The 27,028-nt window shown below is 41.8% G+C and overlaps 1 protein-coding gene across 5 annotated transcripts in view; it reads left to right on the top strand.

Moving 5' to 3' along the window:
- The window catches only part of SMC1A (structural maintenance of chromosomes 1A), a 46,849-nt gene extending 23,640 nt beyond the window's left edge, over positions 1–23,209 (top strand). For 2 of the 5 annotated variants that reach the window (XM_012106660.3, XM_060408204.1), the window contains exons 20-26: positions 7,497–7,653; positions 8,049–8,203; positions 8,315–8,466; positions 9,587–9,656; positions 9,946–10,056; positions 21,855–21,989; positions 22,599–23,209. In XM_012106660.3, the coding sequence (XP_011962050.2) occupies positions 7,497–7,653; positions 8,049–8,203; positions 8,315–8,466; positions 9,587–9,656; positions 9,946–10,056; positions 21,855–21,989; positions 22,599–22,751 (933 nt within the window). In that variant the 3' untranslated portion in view covers positions 22,752–23,209. Of the gene's footprint in view, positions 1–441; positions 2,953–7,496; positions 7,654–8,048; positions 8,204–8,314; positions 8,467–9,586; positions 9,657–9,945; positions 10,057–10,479; positions 16,423–21,854; positions 21,990–22,598 lie in introns of those variants that run through there. The other 3 variants (XM_004022067.4, XM_060408205.1, XM_060408206.1) reach the window with 2 other exon arrangements.
- The last annotated feature ends 3,819 nt before the right edge of the window (positions 23,210–27,028 follow it).

The following is a 27,028-nucleotide window of genomic DNA, read 5'->3' as shown; positions in this document are numbered from 1 at the left end:
GCAGGATTCTTTTTTAAAAAATGTAGCCACAGTATCATACCAAAAAATTAGCACTGACTCTGCAATGTCACCTAATGGTCAATAAATGTTTAGATTTCCATGAATGTCCCATAAATACCTTTTTAAAAAAAGTTTGTGTTTTTAAATCAGGATTCAAGTGAGGTCCATGTGTTAAAATTGGTCTCTTATGGTCTATAACATTTTCTTATCCCTTTTTATTTTTTTCTTCCTCTTTATGATAGAAAGTGGATCATTCAGTTCAGTTCAGTCACTCAGTCATGTCCGAGTGTTTGCAACCCCATGAACCACAGTACATCAGGCCTCCCTATCCATCACCAGCTGCTGGAGTCTACCCAAACCCATGTCCATTGAGTCAGTGATGCCATCTAACCATGTCATCCTCTGTTGTGCCCTTCTCCTCCTGCCCTCAATCTTTCCCAGCATCAGGGTCTTTTCAAATGAGTCAGCTCTTCGCATCAGGTGGCCAAAGTATTGGAATTTCAGCGTCAACATCAGTCCTACCAATGAACACCCAGGACTGATCTCCTTTAGGATGGACTGGTTGGATCTCCTTGCAGTCCAAGGGACTCTCAAGAGTCTTCTCCAACACCACAGTTCAAAAGCATCAGTTCTTTGGCGCTCAGCTTTCTTTATAGTCCAACTTTCACATCCATACATGACTACCGGAAAAACCATAGCCTTGACTAGACGAACCTTTGTGGACAAAGTAATGTCTCTGCTTTGCAATATGCCGTCTAGGTTGGTCATAACTTTCCTTCCAAGGAGTAAGCGTTTTTTAATTTCATGGCTGCAGTCACCATCTGCAGTAATTTTGGGGCCCAAAAAAACAAAGTGGGTCATTGGTCTTGTACAATTTTCTATTCTCTGAATTTGACTGATAGTGTCCCATGGTGTTATTTATCATGTTCTTCCATCCCTGTGTTTCCTATAAACTGATTGGTAAATCTATGGTTTGATTGGGTTCAGATTTATTTTTTATTTTTGGCAAGAATAGGTGCTGCTGGGTACTTGTAAACTTCCTTTTGCATCACATCAGTAGATACTGAATATCGGTTCTGTCTTTGTAGTGATAAGATTTGATGAATACATGACATTACCTATGAAATACTAAGCTTTTATATCCACCAATTATATGAAACACTGATGCCAGAGGAACATGTTAAATAAAGCCCAGGGATACAGTTAGCTAAATCCAGACTGTGGGAAACTCAAAAGGACAAAAGGCCTGGTCTCTTCCATAAATAAATGGGAAGAAAGAAATAAACAAAAAGGGAGAACTTTTATAAACTTATGAGACAAATCAACCAGTTAAAATTTGTCACCCTCCCTTGAATCTACTGCAAAGAAAAGAGAGGCAGGGGAATTTATAGATTAAATGAGAATTAAGAGACATGCAACCAAGTGTAATGTGGGCACCTTATTTGGAACCTGCTTTGAAAAACCTGTAAAAAAAGTTTTCGCATAGCATGATCAGGATGATTTGAACTGTCCAGATAGTTTATGATGGATGTTCAGGAATTGCTGTTAATATTTCTAGGTGATAATGGTATTGTGGTAAAAAACATTCTTAGTTTTACAACAGTGGTTCTCAGCGGGTGGGGTAGATTTTGCCTCCCCAGGGGACATTTGGTAATGTCTGGAGATACTCTTTTCACACCCACTTGTCACAACTAGAACAAGGGTTACTACCAGTATCTAGTGGATAGATACCAGGGATGCTGCTAAACATCCTACAGTGTACAAGGGGCACTACCCACAACAACAAATCATCTGGCCCAAAATATTAGTGCTGAGATTCAGAATCCCTGTTTTATAAATACACACTGAAATTATTTATGGATCAAATGTCTGAAAATAATTGAATATAGTAAGGAATTAGGTGTAGATGGCAGCGTATTGGCCATGAGTTGATAATTATTGAAGCTGATAATAGGTACGTGATGGTTCATTTCATCATTATCTGCATTTTTGTGAATGTTTCAAGATTTACATAACGTAAAGTTTAAAAAGAAAAAACAATCATGATCACCAGGTTAAGGTGTTGTTAGCCCCATCAATTTTATAAGGGAATTTTATCAAGTTCCCTATCAGCCTTTCACAGCAGGTTTTAGCAGTCATTAACAAATGATCATTGTCTATATCTATTAAGGGCTGCAAAATGGTAATTTTCTGATTTTTTTCATTCCTCCTATGTTTATTAATTGGATTTCTAAAAAGAACTTTCTCACATCAACTGTTTAGTTCCTTTGAAATACAGTTAGTATAGAAAAGGTAGAATAAATACTTAATTCCTTGCCTTTATTTCTCAGCTTTTAGAGTTGGTTGCCCTTATAACGTTTAAAGGTGACCAGTAAGGTTTCTAATTTATATTTTTTATGAACTTAAGTGCTTAAATGTGTTTTGGTATTTTTCAGTCTATTTGGAGTCATTTTTCTTTCTGATACTCGTATTATCCCATTCTTGGCCATTGGGAGCCACTTCACGTTGATTTTTGCTGATCTTATTTTTAGATTTTTATTACAGAAAACTTCATATGCATGAGTAAAATAGTACCGTGCTGCCTCATGGCCATCACCGGTTTCAGCAGTTATCAACTCATGGCCCAACTTGTTTCATGTGCACCCCCACACACACCATCCTCTCCGCCCTCCCCACCCCCAGGATATTTAAAAGTAAATTCTGGACACCATGTCATTTCATTTGTATTGTAAATATTTCAGAATGTATCTCTATAAGAGAAAATTCTTTAAAATATTTAGAATTATCATACCAAAAACCCAATAGCTTAACATTGTTATATATTATTATATAATTCCTTAATATTAATATTATGATCAGTATTCACATTTCCCGGATTGTTACACACACACACACACACTCTTTGCTTGTTTGAATTGAGAGTCAAATAAAATGAAAGAAACAGATAATTGATTTAGTGATTGGTTGATGTCTCATTTAATCCAAAAGTTCCTCCTGTCTATTTTTATTTTTCTCTACAATATTTATTGTTGTTGAAGAAATTTGCATACTTTTCCTGAAGGATTTTCTGTGTTCTATACTGTTGATTATGCCCTGTGGTTTTTAAAATATTGCCCCAGAACAAAGCAAAAAAATGAGTTCTGCTAGACCCTGTAGTTCCTGTAAGTGGGTAGTTAGATGTTGATCAGTGCTGTTAAATACAGATGTAGTATGACTCACGTGTAACTTTTAAAAAGTGAAATTAATTTTAATACTATATTCTGTTTAACCCAGTATATCCAAAAGAATTAATGTTTCAATGGTAAACATTATAAAATTTATTGATGAGATATTTGACCAGCTCTCTGTACTGAGTTTTCAAAATTCATTATCTGTTTTACACTTCTAGCGTATCTCCATTTGGATGCTAAATTTTCTTCAAAAATACTTGATCTGTATTTAGATATCCTAAAGTTTACAATTGAAAACGGAGAACCACATACCCAAGTTGTTCCAAATATACTTAGTTTAGTAGTAACTGAATTGTCAGTTTTTAAATTTAAATTATCTAACATTCAGTAAAATAAAAACTTCAGTTCCTCAGTCATGCTAGCTGCATTTTTCATGTTCAGTAGTGATGTGTGGCTTATGGCCAGTATATTGGACAGCTCAAATCTAAAGGTTTGATTAGATTCAAGTTTTGGGGTTTATTTGGTCAAGACTGCTTCAAATGAGGTTGTTACTTCCATCAAGAGGTTTATAACATTTGGTCAGTGGCTCTTTTTGTGTAGCTTGCAGCCATGATGATTATTGCTTAGACCCATTATATAATTTGTCAAGGGTTGCAAAATGGTCATCTTAGTCTATCATTTCTTTATTAGCTAGAACACTGTAAAGAGATTTTCTCTCCTCAATTATTTGGTTACCCTGGGGTATTTTGTATAGGAAAGGCAGGATATATGTGCTGGATTCTTTCTCTTTATCAGTTTATAGTGAGTTGGTTCTTTGGCATTCTCAAGATATGGCCACCGAGTTGTTTTCATGTTGTTATGAACTTTTAGATTTAAACATTTGACGTGTTGCACTCTTATGATTATTATCCTTATTGTATGAAGTCGTTGGCATCTTTGGCCCATGGGGACTCATTCAAATTGGCTTCTGAATAATTTTGACACAACTCTTGCACTCTCTGATATATTCCTTGATTTCTGGTGTGTCCATCCAGGCTCATCCTTTACATTTTCCACCCTAGATATGGAATTAGCCATTTCTCTGAAAAGCTCTGACTTCTTTTTCTCAGTTCAATTCAGTTCAGTCGCTCAGTCGTGTCCAACTCTTTGCGACCCAATGGACTGCAGCACTCCAGGCCTCCCTGTCCATGGCCAACTCCTGGAGTTTACTCAAACTCACGTTCATTGAGTCAGTGATGCCATCCAACCATCACATCCTCTGTCGTCCCGTTCTCCTCCCGCCTTCAATCTTTCCCAGCATCAGGGTCTTTGCCAGTGAGTCAGTTCTTCCCATCAGGTGGCCAAAGTATTGGAGTTTCAGATTCAACATCAGTCCTTCCAATGAATATTCAGGACTGATTTCCTTTCGGATGGACTGGTTGGATCTCCTTGCAGTCCAAGGAACTCTCAAGTTTCTTCTCCAACACCATAGTTCAAAAGCATCAATTCTTTGGCACTCAGCTTTTTTTATAGTCCAACTCTCACATCCATACATGACTACTGGAAAAACCATAGCCTTGACTAGACAGACTTTTGTTGGCAAAGTAATGTCTCTGCTTTTTAACATGCTATCTAGGACTTCCCTGGTGGCTCAGATGGTAGAGCATCTGTCTACAATGCGGGGAGACCCGGGTTCGATCCCTGGATCAGGAAGATCCCCTAGAGAAGGAAATGGCAGCCCACTCCAGTACTCTTGCCTGGAAAATCCCATGGACGGAGGAGCCTGGTGGGCTGCAGTCCATGGGGTCACAAAGAGTCGGACACGACTGAGCGACTCCACTTTCTTTCTAGGTTAGTCATAACTTTCCTTCCAGGGAGCAAACATCTTTTAATTTCATGGCTGCAGTCACCATCTGCAGTGATTTTGGAGCCCAGAAAAATAAAAATCAGCCACTGTTTCCACTGTTTCTCCATCTGTTTGCCATGAAGTGATGGGACTGGATGCTATGATCTGTTCTTCCTAACCTTGTATTTCCTATAAATTGGAAGTTTGAACTGTTTTAGAGGCTTGATACGTTTGTGTTAAGTAATTTTTTTGCAAGAACATTTCACTGCATACTATCCCCCAGCCCCATCCCTGCCTCTGGCTGTGCTGAGTGATTTGCAGAATCTTAGTTCCCTGACCAGGGATTGAACCTGGGCCACGCCAGTGAAAGTGCTGAGTCCTAATCACTAGACCACCAGGAAATTGCCTACTGTGTACTTTATATTGCCGGAGGCACGTGTCAGTGTCCTACTATGCATGATGCTAAGTTTGAGCCTCAGTTAAGGTATCTATTGCCAGATTTCTCAATACTAAGCATACACTTTTACCATTGTAAGTAATAAGGAATCTTTAGGGTGACTTTTTGGCATCTTGTGAATATCTTGTTCCCCTAATATTTTTTTTTAAACCCAGTGGCTTTCACATTTTGATTCATCTTAATTTTGTTTTATAATTATGTAAATTCTTCATTTGATTCTAAATCCAGAAGTATAATACAAAGTATGTGAAGAGAAGTTTAGTTTTCTTTTCTTGTCTAACTTCACCTCCCTCTATGTGTGACCATTTCAGTTTTTGGATTATCATTTTGTTGTTGTATGTTTAAAATACAAACATACTTATATGCAAATATATTCACATTCTCTCTCTTAGATAAAAGATAGCATTCTGTTGTGTACCTTTCATATTTTATTTCTGCTGAATCCATGAATCACTCCATAGCAATATATAGAGAGAGGGATGTTCAAAAAGGCTGTTCTTCAAAAATATGTGTGTGTGTGTGTGTGTATCCATCCTTCCTGTGCTTGAAGTCATTCGGTGGCACCTCACCTACGATAAAGCCCAAATTTCTTACAAGGCATAAAAGACACTTTTATCATTGGGCTTCTTCATGTGCCTCCAGCCTTGCCTCTGTCTAGTGTACATGCACGCACACACACACACACACACACACACACACACAACAGTTGCTACTGTTGCCATGTTGAATTGCCCTTTATTTGGCACTTTTTTTTTTTTCCTGCACCGCTTGGTTTGCAGAATCTTAATTCCCTGATCAGGTATTGAACCCAGGCTCCAGCAATGAAAACACCAAATCCTAACTACTGGACCACCAGGGAATTCCCGTTTGGTGAAGTTCATTAAAGTTGGTTACTCTTTTGAATTGCTTTGATTTCCTTGAACGAACCATGGATAAACCCTGGCTTTGCATGTGATATGTGCATAGAAGACTATTCTTTCTCTCCATTCTCACCATTCATCCTATAGGCCTGAGCTAAAAAATACTCCTGAAAGCCTTCCCTAGCCCGTATCTGAGTAAGTGCACTTGTGTGCTGACCCATCACCATCTGTTTATGATTGTTTGGTTATTCACTATATGAGATTGTTTACTTATATACATTCCTCTGTTACTCCATGAGCTCTATGAGTACAGGAGCCCGGGCTCACACGATAAGAGGGCCAGTGCCTGATGTTGGAAGGTATTTAGTAATATTTATTGACTAAAAGTGACAGAAAAGCACAAGCCCAGATATGCATTGCAGTATCCATAAGACTTAAAACCAAGTTCAAGTGGAATTTGCTCAGGTGTAGTGATCTGAGCAGAAAATATGCATTGTCTTATTCATTGTACAGCTGTAAATGGAGTCCAGACGAGCCTGTGTGGGAGCCTGTAGGTCACCCTGAGATGGTGCTCGCTCATGACCTTGGCTGAGAGCCAGAGAGGGGCACCATCAGCTGAGAGATGGAGAGGCTGACAGGGCCTGGGGGAAGGGCTTTATAATTGTTGTTCAGATGCTCGGTTGTGTCCGATTCCTTTGTGTCCCCACGGATTGCAGCACACCAGGCTTCCTTGTCCTTCACTGTCTCCCGGAGCTTGTTCAAACTCACACCCAGTGAGTCAGTGATGCCACCTTGTCCTCTGTCATCCCCTTCTCCTCCTGCCTTCTATTTTTCCCAGCATCAGGATTTTTTCCAATAAGTCAGCTCTTCGCATCAGGTAGCCAAAGTATGGCAGCCTCAGCTTCAGCATCAGTCTTTCCAGTGAATGTTCAGAGTTAATTTTCTTTAGCATTGACTGGTTTGGTCTCCTTGCAGTCCAAAGGGGAAGGGCTACAGATGAGAAAAGTGATGTGAGCCTGTAATTTCTAGGGACAGTGGGAAATGGTTACTTTGGTCAGGATCTGATGAGAGCAGCAGGGTTGGGAAAAAGAACCTGCCTTCTGCATGGGAGCAGGCCCCCACTGGATCAGGTATCTCTGTAGGGGCCTGGCCCTTCTTAATGCTGCTGGGCCTGGGCTTTGCAGGATGCCCAGGCTGAGGAGGAGATCAAGCAGGAGATGAACACGCTGCAGCAGAAGCTGAATGAGCAGCAGAGTGTGCTCCAGCGTATTGCTGCCCCCAACATGAAGGCCATGGAAAAGCTGGAAAGTGTCCGAGACAAGTTCCAAGAGACCTCAGACGGTAAGAGTTTCTTCTTTTACTCGGGCCTAAGATGAAGGCAGGAGTCTGGAGGTATAGCAGGGGCCTATTGTACATACCAACAGCTCCTGTTGTTACATGCTTTCTTACTCAAAACTCCCAAGAGCCCTAAGTAGTAGGGAATTATCACATCTGCTTTAGAATAGAGAACTGCTGAGCTTTAGAGAAAGAATGACCTGCCTAAGGTCACACAGCATGTGACCAGCCCACTGGACACAGGTGATTGTGGAATTGTCTTCCTGGGCCCCTCCCCAGGCATTCCTCTCCCTGTGGGATGTCCCTGCTCTGTGTATAGTCACTTGTTTTTGCCAGAGTATGGATCTCAGCCTTGGCAGAGCCTGGGTACTGAGAGGTCACCTGTCTTTCTCTTGTGGTAGAATTTGAGGCAGCCCGAAAGCGAGCCAAGAAGGCCAAGCAGGCATTTGAACAGATCAAGAAGGAACGCTTTGACCGCTTCAATGCCTGTTTTGAATCGGTGGCCACCAACATTGATGAGATCTACAAGGCCCTGTCCCGTAACAGCAGTGCTCAGGTAGGCTGGAGCCCCTTGCCCAAATGACCCTTACCCATCCTCATTTGACCTTCCCTCTAGGCTTCCTGTCCTCATTCCCATCTAGACCTGACTCATCTCCTTTCCCCCTAGGCATTCCTGGGCCCTGAGAACCCTGAGGAGCCCTACTTGGATGGCATAAACTACAACTGTGTGGCTCCTGGCAAACGCTTCCGACCCATGGACAACTTGTCAGGGGGGGAGAAAACAGTTGCAGCTCTGGCCCTGCTCTTTGCCATCCACAGGTAATGCTGTGCCCCCTGCAGGGCAGTTGGTGGAGACTGTGCTGAGGCCACCAGAGGCTCTGGGGTCCAAGGATATGCATAGATCTGCAGAGGTGAAGATGATCTGGTGGACTCTGGATTGCATCTGTTTCCCTACCTGCTGCAGCATATCTGTCCTTGGTTTCCTGGACTTATCTTCCCAATCCACCCTCATCCATTCTGCATGCCCTCCCCTGCATGTATTCAGTCCCACCTCCAAGCTTTTGCTCACATGGTTGCTGGCTCATAAGCCCTTTCTTTTCATGCAAATCTAGCTTGGCCGTCACCTACCACCCCTTCACATTGCATTCTCCTCCTCCTGTTCCTCTAGGAAGCCTGCTTCAACCACTGTGGCATACCCTGACCTCCCCTTCCTAAATGCCAACAGTCCTTGAATCTGACTGCCCCCTACAGCTTAGTGCTTGATTGTACAGCGTCAGTCAGTGAGCATTTCTTGATGGCTGCTCTTTACCATCCTGTTGGGGGATTAGGGACACAGATGAGTCAGACATGGTTTCTGTCCTCGAGGAGCTCATGGTCTAGTGGAAGCCAGATGTGTAAACAGTGAGCTAAATTATAACTGGGTGAGCGTGTGTGCTGTTGGACGCACAGAGGAGAGCCACCAACCCAGTCTGGGAGGGTGTGGGTGGCCAAGAAAGGCTTTCAAGGGCTGGTGACACTTGAGTAGGAAATGCGAAGGATAAGTAGAAGTTAGCCAGGGAGACCAGTAGGCATTCCAAGGCAGAGGGTACAACATGCACAGAGATAGGGAGACATGGTGTGAGTGGGTAGGTGGGGTTCAACCTCCAGGTAGCTTGGTCAGTATGACTAGAGCCTAGGACAGCTTTATCTCCTCAACCAACCTGGACACTCCAGAGAGGACCATGTCTTTTGGTTCTGCGGGATCCTGGAGCGCAGAGATGGATGCAAAGGAGAGTTCGGTTGGTGTACTGGCCTTTAGGGACTCAGGCAACATTCAGACCTGGGGTTTTTAGTCTCTGAAGAAACAGAAGGGGGTGCCAGCCTGTGTGATGGGCCCTAGGGCTGTCATGCCCTACCTCTGCTCCCATCAGTATCAGCTTACCTACCGGTTCCCTCCCAGCTACAAGCCAGCCCCTTTCTTCGTCCTGGATGAGATCGATGCTGCCCTGGATAACACCAACATTGGCAAGGTGGGTGCAAGGAAAGTGGGGCCCGGGAAGGAGGCCCCCAAGTCGGGGCTGGGTTTCAGGGAACAACTCCTGAGTGTGCCCTAGCCGTTCCTGCCGCCTGTTCTCTGTGCCCGGGAGGCTGGGCCGAGGGTCATCCACACTGTACTAGTCAGTAGCCTCCTCTCAGCCTCTCTTCCCCCAACCCTCCACCCGCTACCCTACCCCACCTCCCTCTGGTTCTGACTGTATAAGCCAGGGAGTGTTAGGGCTTCAGCCAGCCCTACTAAATGCTTGGTGGCCCCTCCCACAGGTGGCAAATTACATCAAGGAGCAGTCAACTTGCAACTTCCAGGCCATCGTCATTTCTCTCAAGGAGGAGTTCTACACCAAGGCTGAGAGCCTCATTGGAGTCTACCCTGAGGTAGGGCAGGCCTGGCTCAGGAGCCAGCCCCCACTCCCTGCCTGACTCCCCAGGGCAGGAAGGGAAGGCTGCAGTGGAGGGGCATGGGGGGTGGGGGAGCATAGGGACTCAGTTCATGAACAGCCTTGTTGGAGCCCTGTCCTGGAGGCTTACCAGCCCAGCTGGGCAGGGCCACTGGATTTGGTGACAGGTAGAAAGGCAGGGCAGAGGCACCCAGACAGAGAAAAGGACAAAAGTACAGAAATAGGCAGGTAGAGAAGGCACATGGGACTGAGCAAATCTTCTCACACCCAGAGAACCAGAGCCTGGGCTTTGGGCAGGTATGTAGGGAGGAGGGTTTGAAGCTCCCCAGTCCTAGGGCACTAGACCCCTCTTAATTCTCTCCTTACAATTTTATTTTTCTTTTTCTCCCTCCTCCTTCAGCAAGGGGACTGTGTGATCAGCAAAGTCCTGACCTTCGACCTCACCAAGTACCCAGATGCCAACCCCAACCCCAATGAGCAGTAGCAGTAGTTCTGCCCTCCTACCCAGTCTGGATCCTTAAGCTGCCCCTCTCCCAATCTCTGGATATTTGGTTCCCAACCGTCCCCTACTTCCTGTCCCTGTTTGGTGTAATCATGGGATTTAGGCACTGCTATCAAGCACGAAGAGGAACAGAGGTGATGTTAGTTCTGGAGCAAAAATTCCTGAGTTTCAGGGAGCATCCTGGCCTCTGGAAGGAGGTGGTGAGCTGAGCTGAACTGAGCTGAACAGGGCCATCTGTCCATCCCCCTTCCCTCCCTTCCAGACCTTCTCCCATCATCCATAATCATGGGTCCTCTGGGCCCCCTTGCATTTTGCTTATGTGTGAGTATGTATGTGTATGTATATATGTCTGCATGTGCGCATGTGGGTATGCTTGCAAAATAATAAAGATAATAGAGACCCATTTTAGAAGGAGCCTAGGCTGAATTTGATTCCAAGAGAGCTTAGTATGACAGCACCCCGGAGCTGGGCAGAAGTATTCCGGACCTCATAGGATTCAGGCAGTTACGTGAAACTGCCCTCATTCATGTTTTCATTCATTTTGTGTGTTAATCAGACACATACTGAACACCTATTTGTCAGACTGTATGCTAGGAATACAGAACTGAGTCAGACATGATCTCTACCCTCCTACTAGAAAGATGCTAGTTCATGAGTTCCCATGGTTAGGTGAATCAGGTATAGGTGCTTTGAATTTGAAAAGAGGATGATCACCTCCAGGCTTTCCGGAGGTCACTTTTGAACTGGACCTTAAGTTGGTAGGATTTGGTTGGGTACTAAGAGCAGAGCCTGGGCTCTGGGGACAATTCTAGTCCCGTTTTTTATTACTTTCTAGTTTGATGCTGGGCAAGTCATTTGACCTTTCTGTGCCTCAGTTTCCTCATTTATAAAATGGGGCTAACAGTATTTACCTACCTCATAGGATTTAGTGATGTCAAACTCCTCACTGGAGGCCTTATCCTTGCTTAGAGCCCAGTAGGTGCCAACACCTCAGAATACAAGTCTTCACATGCCTCACGCCTGAGGGTTTCTGATCCCAATTGTTAAGGACAGAAGGAGCCTCCAGATTTGGGAGATGGTGAATGCTCTGGTTATTGGAGAAGTTCCAGGGCATTGATGGGGTTTACCTGGTAAGTGGAGGGCCTAAGGAACCCTGTAGCTTAAATCACATATAACTGAGTGCCTAAATCTCAACCTGGGTTGTGAGGAGGTAGGGGAGAGGTAGCCTGGGCCACATCCTGGCTAAATGTGTGTGATGTTCCTTTTGGGAAATAACTGTTAGTTGCAGAGGCAGCTCAGTGTGCTGCCATGAGATCAGTCTTTGCTACTTCACATATACCATCAGACCATCACCTTGTCCTGATCTGTATACTACATTTTTGTTTTTTAAAAGTTTGATCAATTGTAATTACCCAAGTAATGAGTGAATTTTCTTTTTAAGAAATTAGATTGTTGCAAATAATAGTAGTCATTCAACTACCGTTCTCCAGTCCCATCTAAATTGCTGTAATGGCTGTTGTACATCCATCTTAACTTTATGACTTTTACATGTGAATTCATTGAATATATTGTGTTTAATGCAGATGATATATTGACTCATTCTGCAGTTGTCTTTCTTTGCTTAGCTATATTTTTGAGATTTATGCACGTGGCTAAATGTAGAAACAGTGCATCCTTTGTAATTGTTAGGTAGATTGCCATTATGTGACTCTACCACATTTTATTTACCCATTTCTCATGTGATAGACTGTTTTCTGTTTTTGCTTTTATAGGATGCTAAGCAGGAGCATTTGTGTGTGTGTGAAAACTTACCTAGGGTAGATTCCTAGAAATTGAATTGCAGAGTCATAGGCTATTTATACTTTTGTTTTTAATAGATACTGCCAAATTGCCCTCCTGTACTACTTACCCAGTATTTTTCTTGAGGTTGTCTTAGGTCTAATATTGTTATCTACTTTAGTTTCATCCTAAGTAGCGATAACCGTGAAACAATGGGTTTGATGTGCTAAGTATGTATTTTCTAGTACATATGAAAAGGGACAACTATCAAGACAAAATAAATTTATCTGTGTTCAACCAAAGAAGTCACATACCACTTGTGGTGTGTGTGCCATAATTTGGGAAATGCTGGCATATGTGGAAAAGCACAATTTGGGAGTCACCCTGATTCAAATCCTAGCTGTACAAACTTGAGCCCGTTAGTTCACCTCCCTGAGCCTTGGTTTCCTCACAAAGGAAAGGAGGTAATATACACCTACCTTGCAGCCATGTAAGGAAGATGAAATATATCTGAAGCAATTTGGCTGACATCTAGGTCATCACAGGCTTTTAAAGGTAGTAATTGCTATTCTTCCCACTTTACAGATGAGGAGACTGAGGCCCAGGAAGGTGAAGTAACCCAGCTACCAGGTAGCAGTGAAGGTTTGAACCCAGGCCCTCCAATTCAGTCTTGTGTTTTCTCATTGTGAGGGTGGTTATCAACCTTGGCTGTTCACTGGAATCACCTGTGAAGCTTTTTCTTTTTCTTTTTTTCTGTCTGCACTGTGTGGCTTGCAGGATCTCAGTTCCCCAACCAGGGATTGAACCTGGGCCGTGGTAGTGAAAGCCCAGAATCCTGACCACTAGGCCACCAGTGAACTCCCTCTTTTTCCTTTTTGAGAATCAAAGCAATATATATACCAGTTAGAACATAAAATAATACAGAAGGGCTTATAATGAAAAGCAGCAGTTCCTTGCTGCACTCCCATGTCCAAAGGATGTGGAGCTCCTTGCTCTGGTCCCACGCCTGGAAATCTAATTCAGTAGGTGTGGATGATAATCTGGGTAATTGCCTCAGGCTAAGGCCCTGGTACATAGGAACAAAAGTGCTACAAAGGATTTAAATCCTGAGGCTCAGAGAGGTGAGATGACTTGTCTTGAGATCCCAGTGGTTCCATTGCAGAGTCGAGACTTCAACTAGGATCTCCTCTGTTTGCCCAGTGCTTTCTCTTGTGTCACAGTGCCTCCTATCATCACAAGGCAACACATGCTCAGTGCAGGCTGTGCCCAGAAGAGAGCGGACGCTGGTGTGTTTCTAAGAGCCAGCTGGACCTGAGTGAAATCCCTAGGGCTAGTTGGGGGACACTAGTTTGACTCCCTTATGTTCTGGACCTAGTAGCCTTAGTCTGGGGACACAAACATGAACCAAATCTTTATCCTGTCCTTGAGGAGTTCAGTGTCTAGTTGGGGAGGCAATTCATAAACCAATGTGATCAGCGCTGTGACAGGAGCATGGATATAGGAAGGGCATCTGGCTTAGGTAGAGGTTCAGGGGAGACATCCTCTAGTCTAGGGTGAAACCTGAGCTGAGTCTCAAAGGACTGGTAGAAATTGGCCAGTTGAGTTGGAAGGGATTTCCAGGTAGTGGGAACAGTATGCACAAGACCTGTGGTCAAGAAACAGCCCACCAGTTCAGAAATACTGAGCCATAAGGTTTTCTGGGCTGGGGAAAAGTAGCAAGAAGTGAAGCTGGAGAGGTAGTCAGGAGCCAGATTTGAAGAGAGTCGTAAGAGCCTGGCTATAGAACAGACTTACCTCATAGAACAGTTTGGTTCCCTCACTGGCTGTATACCAGAAACACATGTTGCATCCTGGATGACATCCCCCTACCACCACCACCACCTAAAAATTCAGTTTCCATAACTGGGTAGGGGCCTCAGGATCTGGAGAGCTTATAAATGAGAGGATGTAACTAGGGTGCAGCCAGGTTTGGGAACTGTGGGTTGGAGACAGCAGAGGAGACTAGATAAAAAACAAGCCCCTTTCTGGCTAGCCAGTGTGAAAGCAGATTAGGTTAGATGCTCAAACTATATGCTTCCTTAGTTTCCCAGTTCAATTCTCAACACTTTTATATTTGCCTGTTTTGTCTCTCCAAATAAGCTATAAGCCCCGTGGGGGTGGGGCTATCTTGCTACTAGTATACACCCAGCAAAAAGCACAGTGCCTGACCCCAAATAGACATCCAAAAAATAGTTTTTGAATGAATGAATGCATGTGTGAAGGAGAAAGTGGAGACATATTAGTTAGGGAACTATTGAAAATACTAGTCTACTGAAGGGCAAGGGCAGTGGGACTGGATTGGAGATGATAAGGTGTGAGCCATTAAAGGAAGAGGTGAAGCAGACTTGGTGACTGATTATTGGATGTGAAGTGTGACTGGGAGGATAGAATGGATGCTTGTTAATAGCCAAGATTCCTACTCTGTCCCAATCATTCTCTTTCATCATCTATCTGAATCAGAATCTCCCTCCAGCCTCCTCAGCAGTTGAAATTCCTCAAGTTAAGTAAGCATTCTGTGTGTGCTGTGTGGTCTCCCCCTCCTCCCCAGCCATTGATTCATTCATTGAGTTCAATAAATCTTGGCTAAGCACCTCCTGTGCCCTTCCAAGGTGGGACTCTTGACTCCCTCTTCCCTACCTCAGATGTTTTTGAGGGCTTCCCCAGATAAGACTTACGTCCCTTATACAGTAACCTAAAGGGAGATACTCAAACACCAGACCTGTAAGGGAACCTACAGACTTCGTCCAGTCCCCTCCTGAGGCTCTCAGGGGGAAGAAACTTGCCTAAGGCCCCACTACTAGGAAATGTAGGAGCCAGAACTGGAACCTGAGTTCCCTTTCCACATTGCCCCTAGAGCCTTGATTTCTCCCATTGCAGATCAGAACAGGCAGAAAAGGCCAAGGAGAAGGTTGGCCTTTGAAAGTCACTGGTACTGGACAGGCGAACAAGAAGCTTGCCAGTTACACTGCTCCCTTTTGGAAGCCCTCAGCAGACCTGCCATGCCCACAGTCCCTTTTAAGGGGTTTCTTAAGCATGAGTTGCCATGCTCTGTACCATGTGACCTCACAATCCTGGCCACAGATGACAAAGTTGGGATAGTATCTTACTCATGGACAGCCAGTCTCTAAGCTGGATGATGGCCTATTAGGTAGACTGATGTAAGAACTCTACCTCCTAGCCATGGCCTGTATGAGATGGCAAATGTATGAAACAGTCAGATCCTTTTTCAGGGAGGCTGAAAGTGAGGCATTCAGAAGAAATGAACAATTAGAATTTAGCAAGGCAGACGTGGTGTTGGATGAAGAATGTCAGAAACTGAATAGCAAAAACAAGGAGAAAGCTGCAAAAACCATGAGGCATGTGAGAATGTGGGGCCACAGGTAGCAGAAGCCATGAAGCAGCAAGACAATGGGCCAAAAGGACACAGAAGCCATGAAGCAATAGGAGCCACGATGTAGCAGTAGCCTAGAGGAACAGAAACCATGAGACAAAACCCTGAATCTGTGAAATCCACAAAGCAGCAGAAGGCTTGAACAGACAAGATCCATGAGGCAGCAGAAGAAATGAGACTGCAAGAGCCCCAAGGTAGCTGCAACCTTGTGGCAGTGAGGCAGCAAGAATCAAAGAGGCAGGATAGACCAGGCAAGCAGAAATTACAGCACAGAGAAGCCCCCGATTAATTGGAGCTGAAGCCCCAGAAGCCAGGAAGCTGCAGGAGCCAGGAGGCCCAGAAGCTGTGCCCTGAAGGCCACTGGCTGGCATGGAGGGGAGCAGAGAGAAGGTAGTCAGTAGCAGTAGGAGGAGTATAAACACTGCCAGAAAGAAGTTGAGTCACCATTTTGAGAAGCACTAGAGAAGGGAGCAACAGATGCCTGCAGCTGAGGGGGTGACAAGATAAGCCAGGCTCTAGCGCTGCTTTGGATCATAAACCATTTTCAAGTTTCTGTTCTGTGAGGCTGCCTGTGTAGCTGTTTTTGTCTTCCTTATTTCCCTGTGAATGCTTCAATAAATCTCCATCACTAAGCTGAGTGTGTCTGTTCCTTATAATCTAAAAAAGGTTAACACTGGTGTGTACTTTAGATGGGTGGAGAATAGGGCAGAAGATCTTACAGGTAGGTTTGAACCAAGACACAGGTGGAAATTCATTCTTCTCTCACACCCTCACTGGCACAGGAACTTTTCATTCACTTACTCATTGGCTGCTTTTCCTCATCCAGTCATTCATTTATTCATTACTTCTGGATAACTCATTCATTCACTTATCATTCATGCAATAGTATAAGCATTTGCTCATTAGTTCTTTCCAGTATTCACTTAGTCATCACTTTGCCATCCATTCATTCAGCAAGCATATATTGAGCTCCTGCAGCATGTCAAGCCCTGTGCTTGGTTCTGGAGATAAAATATATTCCCTATACTCCAGGAATTTAGTTTACCTGAGGGCTCAGATAATTAAGCAGATATGTGCATCAACTGTGACAAAAGAACTGACAAGTGAAGATGAGGCAGAGTAGAGAATGTGACCATTAGGTGGTTCTTCCTGGGGTGGGGTGGGATGGAGGGTATTTTCAGGAGAGCCTTAATAGAGAAGGGGGCACTTGAAGGAAGAATTTCTGTTTACCATGTAGAAAAGGAGGAAAGAATATTGCCAACGGAAGAATTGCTTAAGAAAGATACATAGTGTGAAAGCACATGGGTTTTGGGGGGACCAGTGGAAGAAGTGGAAGCCAGGCAATCACACTTAGCTTTCATTCTATGGGCAATAGGAAACCGAAGAAGGGTTTGAAGCAGAGAAGTGACAGATCGGTATTTTAGGAAGATGACTCTAATAGCTGGTATGAAGGATGGTTGGGGGCATGAAACATTGACATAAATAACATATGAGTAGAGAACATGCATGTGTCATAGAGGCATGAATGAATACTCAGGAGTTAGTGAGAAGGGAGAAAGTTCTGCCAGTGGACTAAGGAAGACTTTGGAGGAGGTGGAATTTGAGCTAAGCCTTGAACAATAGGGAAGATTCCAACTAATGGAGATAAGGAGTAATATTTCCAAGCAAGTATGGCAAGTCTGGGTTAATGAATATTCCAGTTTGACTGCAATAAAGCTACGTTTAAGGGGAGAGGTAGGAAAGGAGACTGTAAGGTTTCTCAAAGATTTTTATATTCTGTTACCATTAGGTCTGCCAGGAACAAGGGGATTTGGGGGGAGGGAGTAAGTGGTGGGCAGGAATGTCCTTTTTCTGTTTTTAAAAATTAATTTTAAATATGTGTTCATTTTCAAATAGAAGTAATGCATACACAATGTTCAGAAAACAAATGAATAAACCAGTACCAAAAAAGTACTGACACACATGTGCCCCCATCCCTACTCTACCATCTTATTAGCATCCACTTTTAGTTATTTCTTCTGATTGTTATTTCCATATCTAAATAGTATTCCATGTGATGTGTCTTTCATGTCCTGCTATGACAGATAAGGATTTAGATAGTTTACACCAAGTTCAACTCTTGTCCTTCCTGCTTCTAATATGATTTAGTTTCTCTGTTAAATAACTTTTCTGAGGGGTTTCCCTGCATGATAGCACAGTTGGTAAAGAATCTGCCTGCAATGCAGGAGACCTCGGTTCAATTCCTGGGTCAGGAAGATACCCTGGAGAAGGGATAGGCTACCCACTCCAGTATTCTTGATCTTTCCTTGTGGCTCAGCTGGTAGAGAATCCACCTGCAATGTGGGAGCCCCGGGTTTGAGCCCTGGGTTGGGAAGATCTGGAGAAGGGAATGGCTACCCACTGCAGTATTCTGGCTTGGAGAATTCCATGGGCTGTATAGTCCATGGGGTCACAAAGAGTTGGACATCTACCATCTTGTTATTAGCATCCACTTTTCATTATTTCTTCTGATTGTTATCCCCACTTCTAAATAAGCCATATGATGTGTCTTTTATGTCCTGCTATGACAGATGAGGATTTAGATAATTTACACCAAGTTCGACTCTTGTCCTTCCTGTTTTTAATATGATTTAGTTTCTCTATTAGATGACTTTTCTGAATTTAAGCAACACTGTGATTCCTTGTTCCGTGAGTGAGAGACCATTTTTCTGAACCAGAACTTTGTTAGATAAGAATACCTTTCCTATTTGCCTTCTTCCCCACTGTTCAACCTCTCAACTTCTATCATCTGGTCTTTTATATATCAAAGTTGGTAACATTGAATTCTATTCTGTAATCAGATTAAGGCTTTTTCTGTGTGTGTTGTCTTTAGTTTGATCCTAGAAGTTTAAAAGCAATAAACAGTTATTATTAACATGACTGTAAATATTGTTCATTGCAGAGCCAATCGATGTACTTTTATAATTTTTTCCTTGTAGCAATTTTTCGTTTTTTTGGAAGTTTCTAATTCTGTTTCTCTTTTACTATTTTACTTTTTCATATTTTCTATTTTTTCTTTTCAAAAATCTCTATTGCATTAGGTACATCAAGTCTACCGCCCCCCAAACAAAAAAGACCCTCTTGGAACCCTCCATCCCTTTCTCAAATCTGGACTAGTTGTTCTCCAGGCCTGATGCATGACTGTCATTTTGGAACTTTCCTTTGCAGCTTTCCTTGGTTATATGACTATTTGGTGGTTCCCATTGTTTTGATGGTATACATCCTCAAGTAACTTCTCAGAAAGGTTGTATAGGAGATAGACTTCCTGGATACTGTATTCCATTCTTATGCTTGGATACAAAGTTTCATTTCTTGTGGGCTTTTTTTGTTTGCTTGCTTGATTGTGGTTTTGTGGCTGTACCTTGAGGCATTTGCAGGATATTAGGATATTAGTTCCCTGACCAGGGATTGAACTCATGCTCCCTGCAGTGAAAGCACAGAGTCTTAACCACTGGATCGCCAGGGATGTCCCCTAAAGTTTGAGATTCAAAACCATTTTCCCACAGAACTTTGAAGTTTCATTGCTCTTATGTAAATATTAACTCATTTATTTGTTCTGTCTTTCTGGGACCTCAAAGACATGAATGTTAGATTTTTTTCTTATAGTGTCACAGGTCCCTGAGCTCTGTTCACTTTTTTCCTAGTCTATTTTCTCTCTTTTTCTAGACTGGGTAATTTCTGTTGTTCTGTATTCCAGTTAACTGATTCTCTCCTCTGTCCCCTCCTTTTTTGCCATCCATCCATCCATTTTGTTTGGGTTATTGTATTTTTCAGTTCTATAATTTCCATTTGATTCTTCTTTATATATTCTATTTCTTTACTGACAATTTGTATTTTTTCACTTGTTTTAAGCATATTCCTTATTGTCCATTAAAGCATTTTTATGATGGGGCTCCGTAAAAACCCTTGTCAGATGATTTTTAACATCTCTGTCATCATGGTGTTGAGTCTATTGAGTGTCTTCTCATTCAAATTGAGGTTTTCTTGGTTCTTGGTATGATGAGTGATTTTCAGTTGAAACCTGGGGATTTGGGGTATTGGGTTAAATATGAGGATTACTTAAATATCTTGTTTTACCTTGCCTCCTCAGACACTGTTCCAGCAGTGAAAGAGGAGACACTGACTTGTTACTATCAGTTGGACATGGAAGTCCAGTATCCCCACTCAGTGTCTGTTCATACCCCCGAGAGAGCGTTTCCTCATTACTCTTAGATGAGGGTGGAAGTTCTGGCTCCCCACTCAGCCTTCCCAAACACTACCCCAGTGAGGAGGGGAAGAGTTACTCTTTATAGCCAGCAAAGGTAGAAGTCTAAGCTCCCCACTTGGCCTTTGCTGGTGGGACTACAGTTTTTCCTGTGGTGTTTGGCTGGAGTAGAATGGTTATTATCTAATTACCATCTTATCCAGCACCAAGTCTAGGATATGTGAGGTAAAAAGGGAACTGAAAGAAATCACTACCACGTTGCTCCTCTGCTACTGAGGCCCTCAGCAGGTTTGCCTTCTCTCCACTTCTCAGTCTTATGTTTATATATAATGTCCCAGGATTTTAGCTGTACTTAGGGAGAGGAATAGGGAAAAGTACTTCTACTCCATTCACTCCCCTCTTTAAATAGTAAGTTTTTGAAAACTGTGTGTGTGGTGTTTTTAAATTTCCTAATTATGTGTTTAAGTTTGGGGATTTGTCATTCATTGCATTGGTCATTGGATAGACCTCTTCATTTTGAAATTCTTTAATTCTGGAAAATTCTCATATTCTTTGATAAAGTTCTTTGATACGTTTCTCTTTTCTGTTTTTGTTGTTGTTCTCTCCTGGAACTCATTAAAGTGGAATGTTAGACTTTCTGAATTGATCTTTTGTATTTTTATCTGTTCCTTCTACTGCTGCCACACCTCCTACCTCCTTCCCTCTCCCCTTCCTAGTTTTCTCTCTCCCTTTGTTTTTGTTTACTTTCTGGAAGAAGATTTAACTTTATTTTCCAACTCTTCTCTTGCATGTCTTTTCTTCCCTTCTTCTTCCTTCCTTCTTTTCTTTCTCTCTTTCTTCCTTCTTGCATTGGGTCTTTGTTGTCCCACGTGGGCTTCCTCTAGTTGTTGTAGGTGGGGGCTGCTCTCTAGTTGTGATGCACAGGCTTCTCTAGGCACATGGGTTCAGTAGTTGTGGTTCACCGGGTCTAGAGCACAGGCTTGGCAATTTTGGCGCACAGGCTTGGTTGCCACGCAGCATGTGGCGTCTTCCCGGACTAGGGATGGAATCTGTGACCCCTGCATTGGCAGGCAGATTCTTAACCACTGGACCACCAGGAAAGCCCTGCATTTCTCTTCATTTTACCAATCATATTTTACAATTTCCAAATATCCATTCATGTTATCTTTCCTTATATCATCCTGTACTTGTTTAATGGATTTACTATTATCTTGAATCTCTCTTGGAGTAATAGAGGTATTTTTATATATCATTGTGTTCTTTGAAATATTTATTTCCTTTGGGATTTGTTTTTCCCCATTTGCTTATTGTGGTCTCTTTCAATTTGTAATCTTTTCTCAGATCCCTGGTAATGTATAGTGGTTTGCTCATATTTAAGAACACAGCAATAAAATTGGATTCAAAGCTCTGTGTGTGGGGTACAGGGCTAGGTGACTGGTGGCTTACCTTTAGAATGATTGGAAAATAGCTGACTACTATGCTGCACCAAAACGTAAAGATCTTTCTCTGAGCTTGTTCAGTTGCCTTAGAGAAGAAATGTCTGGTTTTGCCTAATGGGTAGATGCCTGGCTACTGTGAATTGTACACAGAGGGTTGGGTTAACAGTTCAGTATACAGCTTCCCAATTTATCACCGTTTTCAGACCAACATCTCACTCATACTCTATATCATACCTGGCTTTGTTAAGACCCAAGACACTCCAGGCTACTACACAGAAAGATCAACTCCTCAGTGGCATCACCTCCATGCATACTCCAGGCTGTGGCTTCCTCTACCATGCTTCATCAATCATCAATCCTCCATTTTCTTCCTATCTTCCAGACATTTGGAATCTCTTTTGCTGATGGACCTGCTCCTGACGGACATTCTCTTCATCATTGTGTTTTTATACTTTTTTTTTTATTCCTTTACTATTATTTTAGCAAGGTTTCAGGTGGGAATGGAGATAAACATGTGGTAAGTCTGCCATCTTGTCCTAGAAATCTACTAGTCTACTTATAACTGTTTATTTTTTACTTTTCTGATAATAATCTTCATATCTTTGAATAATATACATTTTTTTTCTATTTATCAACTTACCACTTTTAGACATTATCTGTTATTTCCTGCTATTAATACCACCAACTGCTCTCCTCCCATGCCCCCAATATAAGACATGTCATTAATTATATGTCCTCTATTTCTTACCTTTGTACATTTAAATAGTAGATTTATATTCCCTCTTTCAATCTCTCAACTTCTCTCATTTATATTTTTATATTAACAAGATTAATAATATTTATATTCTGTTCGATAACCAAAATTAAATCATCCATACTTTGCTAACAGGTCATTCTAAAAGGTTTAAAGTCAATAAAGTGTTTATGTTGTTATGATTATGTAAATGTTGTTCCTAATGCTCCAGTGTCCTAGGATTACATTTCTTTTCTTATACAGTTTTTGTTTTTTCCTGGAGTTTCTAATTGCCTTTCTTTTTTCCTTGCGTTGTCTGACTTTATCTCCTTCTTAAGTTGTTCCAAATTCTTAAGGAAAGTGTAAAATCATTTGAATCCCCTTTTTCCCCAGATACCTTCCTCCTGGAGCCCTCCGTCTTCCTGCTCCAATTTGGACTGGTTGCTCTGTAGGCCTGCAGCACAACTGTCATCCTGGGACGTCCCTTCATTACTCTTCTGGGTTGGACCCAATCTTTCCTGGACCTTATATCTTCCTCTTTGTTAGTTTACTCCTTTGTAGTGGCCTTTGTAGTTGTTCTCCACCATCCATTCCTCTCCTCCCCCATTGTATTAACAGCTGTGCAGTTTGAGTGGAATTGACCCCATTGCCAGCTCTAGGTATAGAGCTTTATGATATAAACCAATCTGAGTAATCTCCCACGTTATCACAGTGATGATTGGTTCAGAGATGATCCAATCACTGAAGCTTTTTGTTCAGATTTTGAGGGAAGACATAGCTGTCTTCCCTTGGACATGAGCAAAGAAGTATGTAGTCTGATTGCTGTTAGCCACCTTTTGAGCATGTGGAAGGCTTACCTGAGAATGGAGCTGACAAATGGAGAAGGCAGTGCCAAGAGAATTACAGAGAAATGGATCCATATTCCTGATCATACCGGGCCTGAAGTCTTCCCTGCCTATGGACTTGTCAGTTAAGTGAGCCAATAAATTGCATTTATTATTTAAGCCAGTTTGAGTTGGGTTTTATATTGCTTGCACATGAAAGCATTATAACTTATGTTGTTGCTGTCTCCCTTTAGAGAAGGAATGTGCATTTTTTCTTATATGAGGCACTATATTGTGAAAGCATATTTTTAGAGTAAATCTGAGATGAAAGATACATGCTGGATAACCAAAGGAGTGAACTCTATTGGCTGCCTAGTATTTAAATCTTCATCCTGTTTGGAGGGATTCCTCTTCGTGTGAGTCTCAATGAGAGACAGACCTCCACTTCCTCTATGGAAACCAAAGGTAGTTATACTTCCTTTCCCTGCCCACCAGGCAGCAAGGACCGAATATTCTATTCATAGCTTTGAATCCAGTGTGAACAACACAAAGGAGACAGGAATATATAATATTAACAAGTGGATGACATATTAGGAGAATATGCTTGCAATATGTAAAACTGACAAAAGATTAATAACTAGAAAAGGAAGATAGTAAATCCAAGAGGAAAATGGGAAAAGGAAATGAGTAATTAACAGAAGGAAAAACTTGAATTAACACAAGGGGAAACTTGAATACATTAAGAGATTTTCAACTCTGCAAATAGAGAAATGAAAATTAAAATAACATTGAGAAATCACTACAAGAATGGCAACATGGAGAAAGTCAGATATCATCAAAGCACTGATGATAAGAGGAAAAGGAAACTGTGGGTGGAGTGTAAAATGGTACAGGTGTTCCAGAGGATAGTTTGGCAGTATCTCCTGTAGAGTATATGTGTACCCTACAACCCAGCAGTTGCACTCCTGGGTGTATATTCCAGAGAATACTTAACACAGGTCATTAGGGAAATATAGTTGAGGTGGTTTATTGCAGCATTGTTTATGCTCACTTGCTTGCTTAGTCACTCAGTCATGTCCAATTCCTTGCAACCCATGGACTGTAGTTTGCCAGGCTTCTCTGTCCATGGGATTTCCCAGGCAGAAATACTGGAGTGGGTTGCCATTTCCTTCTCCAGGGGATCTTCCTGACCCAGGGATCGAACGACATCTCTTGTGTCTCCTGCATTGCAGGAGGACCCTTTACCACCAAGCCATTGAGGAAACCAGCATTGTTTATGATAGTGAAGAATTGAAAGCAATCCAGGTGACCATCACCATGGGACTGGATAAGCAAACTGTGATATATTCATAGGATGGAATAAACAATAAAAAGAAAATAGTTGAATTTACATGTAGCCACGTAAGTCTCTAAAACTTAGTGTTGAGTGGTAAAGATAAAAAAGAGAATGAGGTTTATAGTGCAAATTTACCATTTGTATAAAACTAACATCATGGATGTGCACATATGTAAGTAGATCTATGGAAGGTGAATTGGAAGTGTGTATACATGACATACATTAGAGTCACTGAGCTGGGCAGGAGAGTGGGGGAAGGGGTGGGAACTGACAGGGAAAAATAATGCTATAATGAAATCAAGCAGAAGTGGGGCCTTGAATGGACTGATGAAAATAATATGCCATGGACTGAAGAACATGATTAACACAATCCTAAAGCTGACCACAAATAAATGAGAACAGACAGATGATTAGAGTTTGGCTTCAGTGGCGTGTGATGATAGGATGATGTCCAGGGGTCAGAGCAGCGGGGCTTGCAGTGCCCATAGCATTTAGATCCAGTTGTCCCCACAGTGTGGCCTTAGCTGTGGCTTCTGCCCGATTCTCCAGACTTCTGTGAGCTACAAAATGACCTGGCAATAAGTCCCTCTTCTGCTTAAGTTAACTAGAGGCAGCTTCTGTCACTTGCACTCAACAATCCTGACTGATACATCACATATTTTCTTGGAAGACACTCTCAAGTAACTTCCTAAGAAGGTAAATTTTGTGGTCTTGGCATATCTTAAAATGTAGCGTTATTTTACCTTAATATTTGAATGATAGTTTGTCTTTAGAATTCTATATTAAAAAACAGTTTGCCTCTGAATTTTTTAAGTACTGCTTTTAGCATGTAGTGTTGCTAATTGGAAGTCGGGTTCTCAATTTTTGTTGACGACTTGTTTTCCCTAACTCTGGAAGCTTATGTTTTTTCCCTTCATACTTTTTTTTTTGAAAACACTTTTATCCAAAACATTACAAAAATATTCTTTAACATTAATTTTAGAATCTATACATACTAATACAAATGCTCTAGTTTATTCATATGAATTGCCACACAGCATTCCACAGACATTCAGGTTGTTTATAGGTTTTTACTACTATAAATAATGTTGCAGTAAGCATTCTTGTATATGACTCTTCATATACATGGAAAATTCACTAGGAAACATACTTAGAAGTGGGATTTCTGGGCTCCAGAGTATGCATAGCCTCTGTTTTACTTTGTGTGTGTATCTATGTGGTAACAACACAACATGAGATCAACCCTCTTGATAAATTTTGAAGTATATATTATTGTATTATACACTGTAAGTACAGTGTTGTATAACCACATCTCTAGAGCTTATTTCTCTTACTTGACTGAAACTTTTATGCCCATTGATTAATAATTCTGTTTACCCCCATCCCACCAGTCCCTGAAAACTATCATTCCACTCTTTGTTTTTTATTCAAGTATTTCTGATACTCAAATAAGTAGAATTGTGCAATATTTGTTTTTCTGTGATAGCTTATTTCACTTAGAATAATGTTCTCAAGGTTCATCCATGCTGTCACATATTTCAGATTTACTTTTTTAAGGTTGAATAGTATTCACTGTATGTATATGCAACATTTTCTTTATTGGCTTATCTGTCAATGGACATTTAGGTTGTTTCCATATCTTGGCTATTGTGAATAGTGCTACAGTGAACGCTGGAGTGCCAATATTTATTCAAGACGTTGACTGAAATTCTTTGGATAAATATCCAGTAATGAGATTGGCGGATCATATAATAATTCTATTTTGAAAATTTTGAGGACTGTCCTTACTGTTTCCCATAGCAGCTATACCATTTTGCATTCCCATCAGCAGTGTGCATGAGTTCCAATTTCTCCAACAACATTTGTTCCCTTTGATTTTGTTTTGTTTTTGATAATTTGGATGTGCTGCTTCTTCTGGTGTTTGGAACTGTTTGAGATATATTGACTTGTTTTTTAAATATTGGTAGAAATCATCATTGGAGCCATGTTCTATGTTTTCTTTGTTGGGAGGTTTTTGACTACTGATTCAGTCTTCTCAGTAGTTACAGATCTGTTCAGAATTTCTATTTCTTCAAGATCTAATCTTGGTAGGTTATACGTTTCTGGGAATTTATTCATTTCTTCTACGTTAAGCTATTTTTTGGCATATAATTGCTTATAATTGTCTTTTGATCTTTTCTTGTAAATTTATTTATTTTAATTGGAGGCTAATTACTTTACAATACTGTAGTGGTTTTTGCCATATATTGACATGAATCAGCCATGGGTGTACATGTGTCCCCCATCCTGAACCCCCCTCCCACCTCCCTCCCCATCCCATCCCTCAGGCTCATCCTAGTGCACCGTCCCTGAGCACCCTGTCTCATGCATCAAACCTGGACTGGTGATCTGTTTCACATATGATAATATACATGTTTCAATGCTATCTCTCAAATCATCCCACCCTCACCTTCTCCCACAGAATCCAAAATTCTTTACATCTGTGTCTCTTTTGCTGTCTCACGTATAGGGTCATCGTTAGTGTTTTGAAATATTACAATGATGACCCCCAAAGTGTGTATTTTCCCCCACCTGTTTTACTGGGCACCTGGTGGTTGGGCCTTTTCAACCTGAAGACTCATATGCCCCCTCCTCCAAGAAACCAGTTTTATTTCTTTGCAAAT

The sequence above is a fragment of the Ovis aries genome, chromosome X (genome assembly GCF_016772045.2).
Source record: "Ovis aries strain OAR_USU_Benz2616 breed Rambouillet chromosome X, ARS-UI_Ramb_v3.0, whole genome shotgun sequence".
Lineage (NCBI taxonomy): Eukaryota > Metazoa > Chordata > Mammalia > Artiodactyla > Bovidae > Ovis > Ovis aries.
The sequence above is the reverse complement of the archived record's forward strand: the minus strand, read 5'-3'. Positions and strand labels throughout refer to the sequence as shown.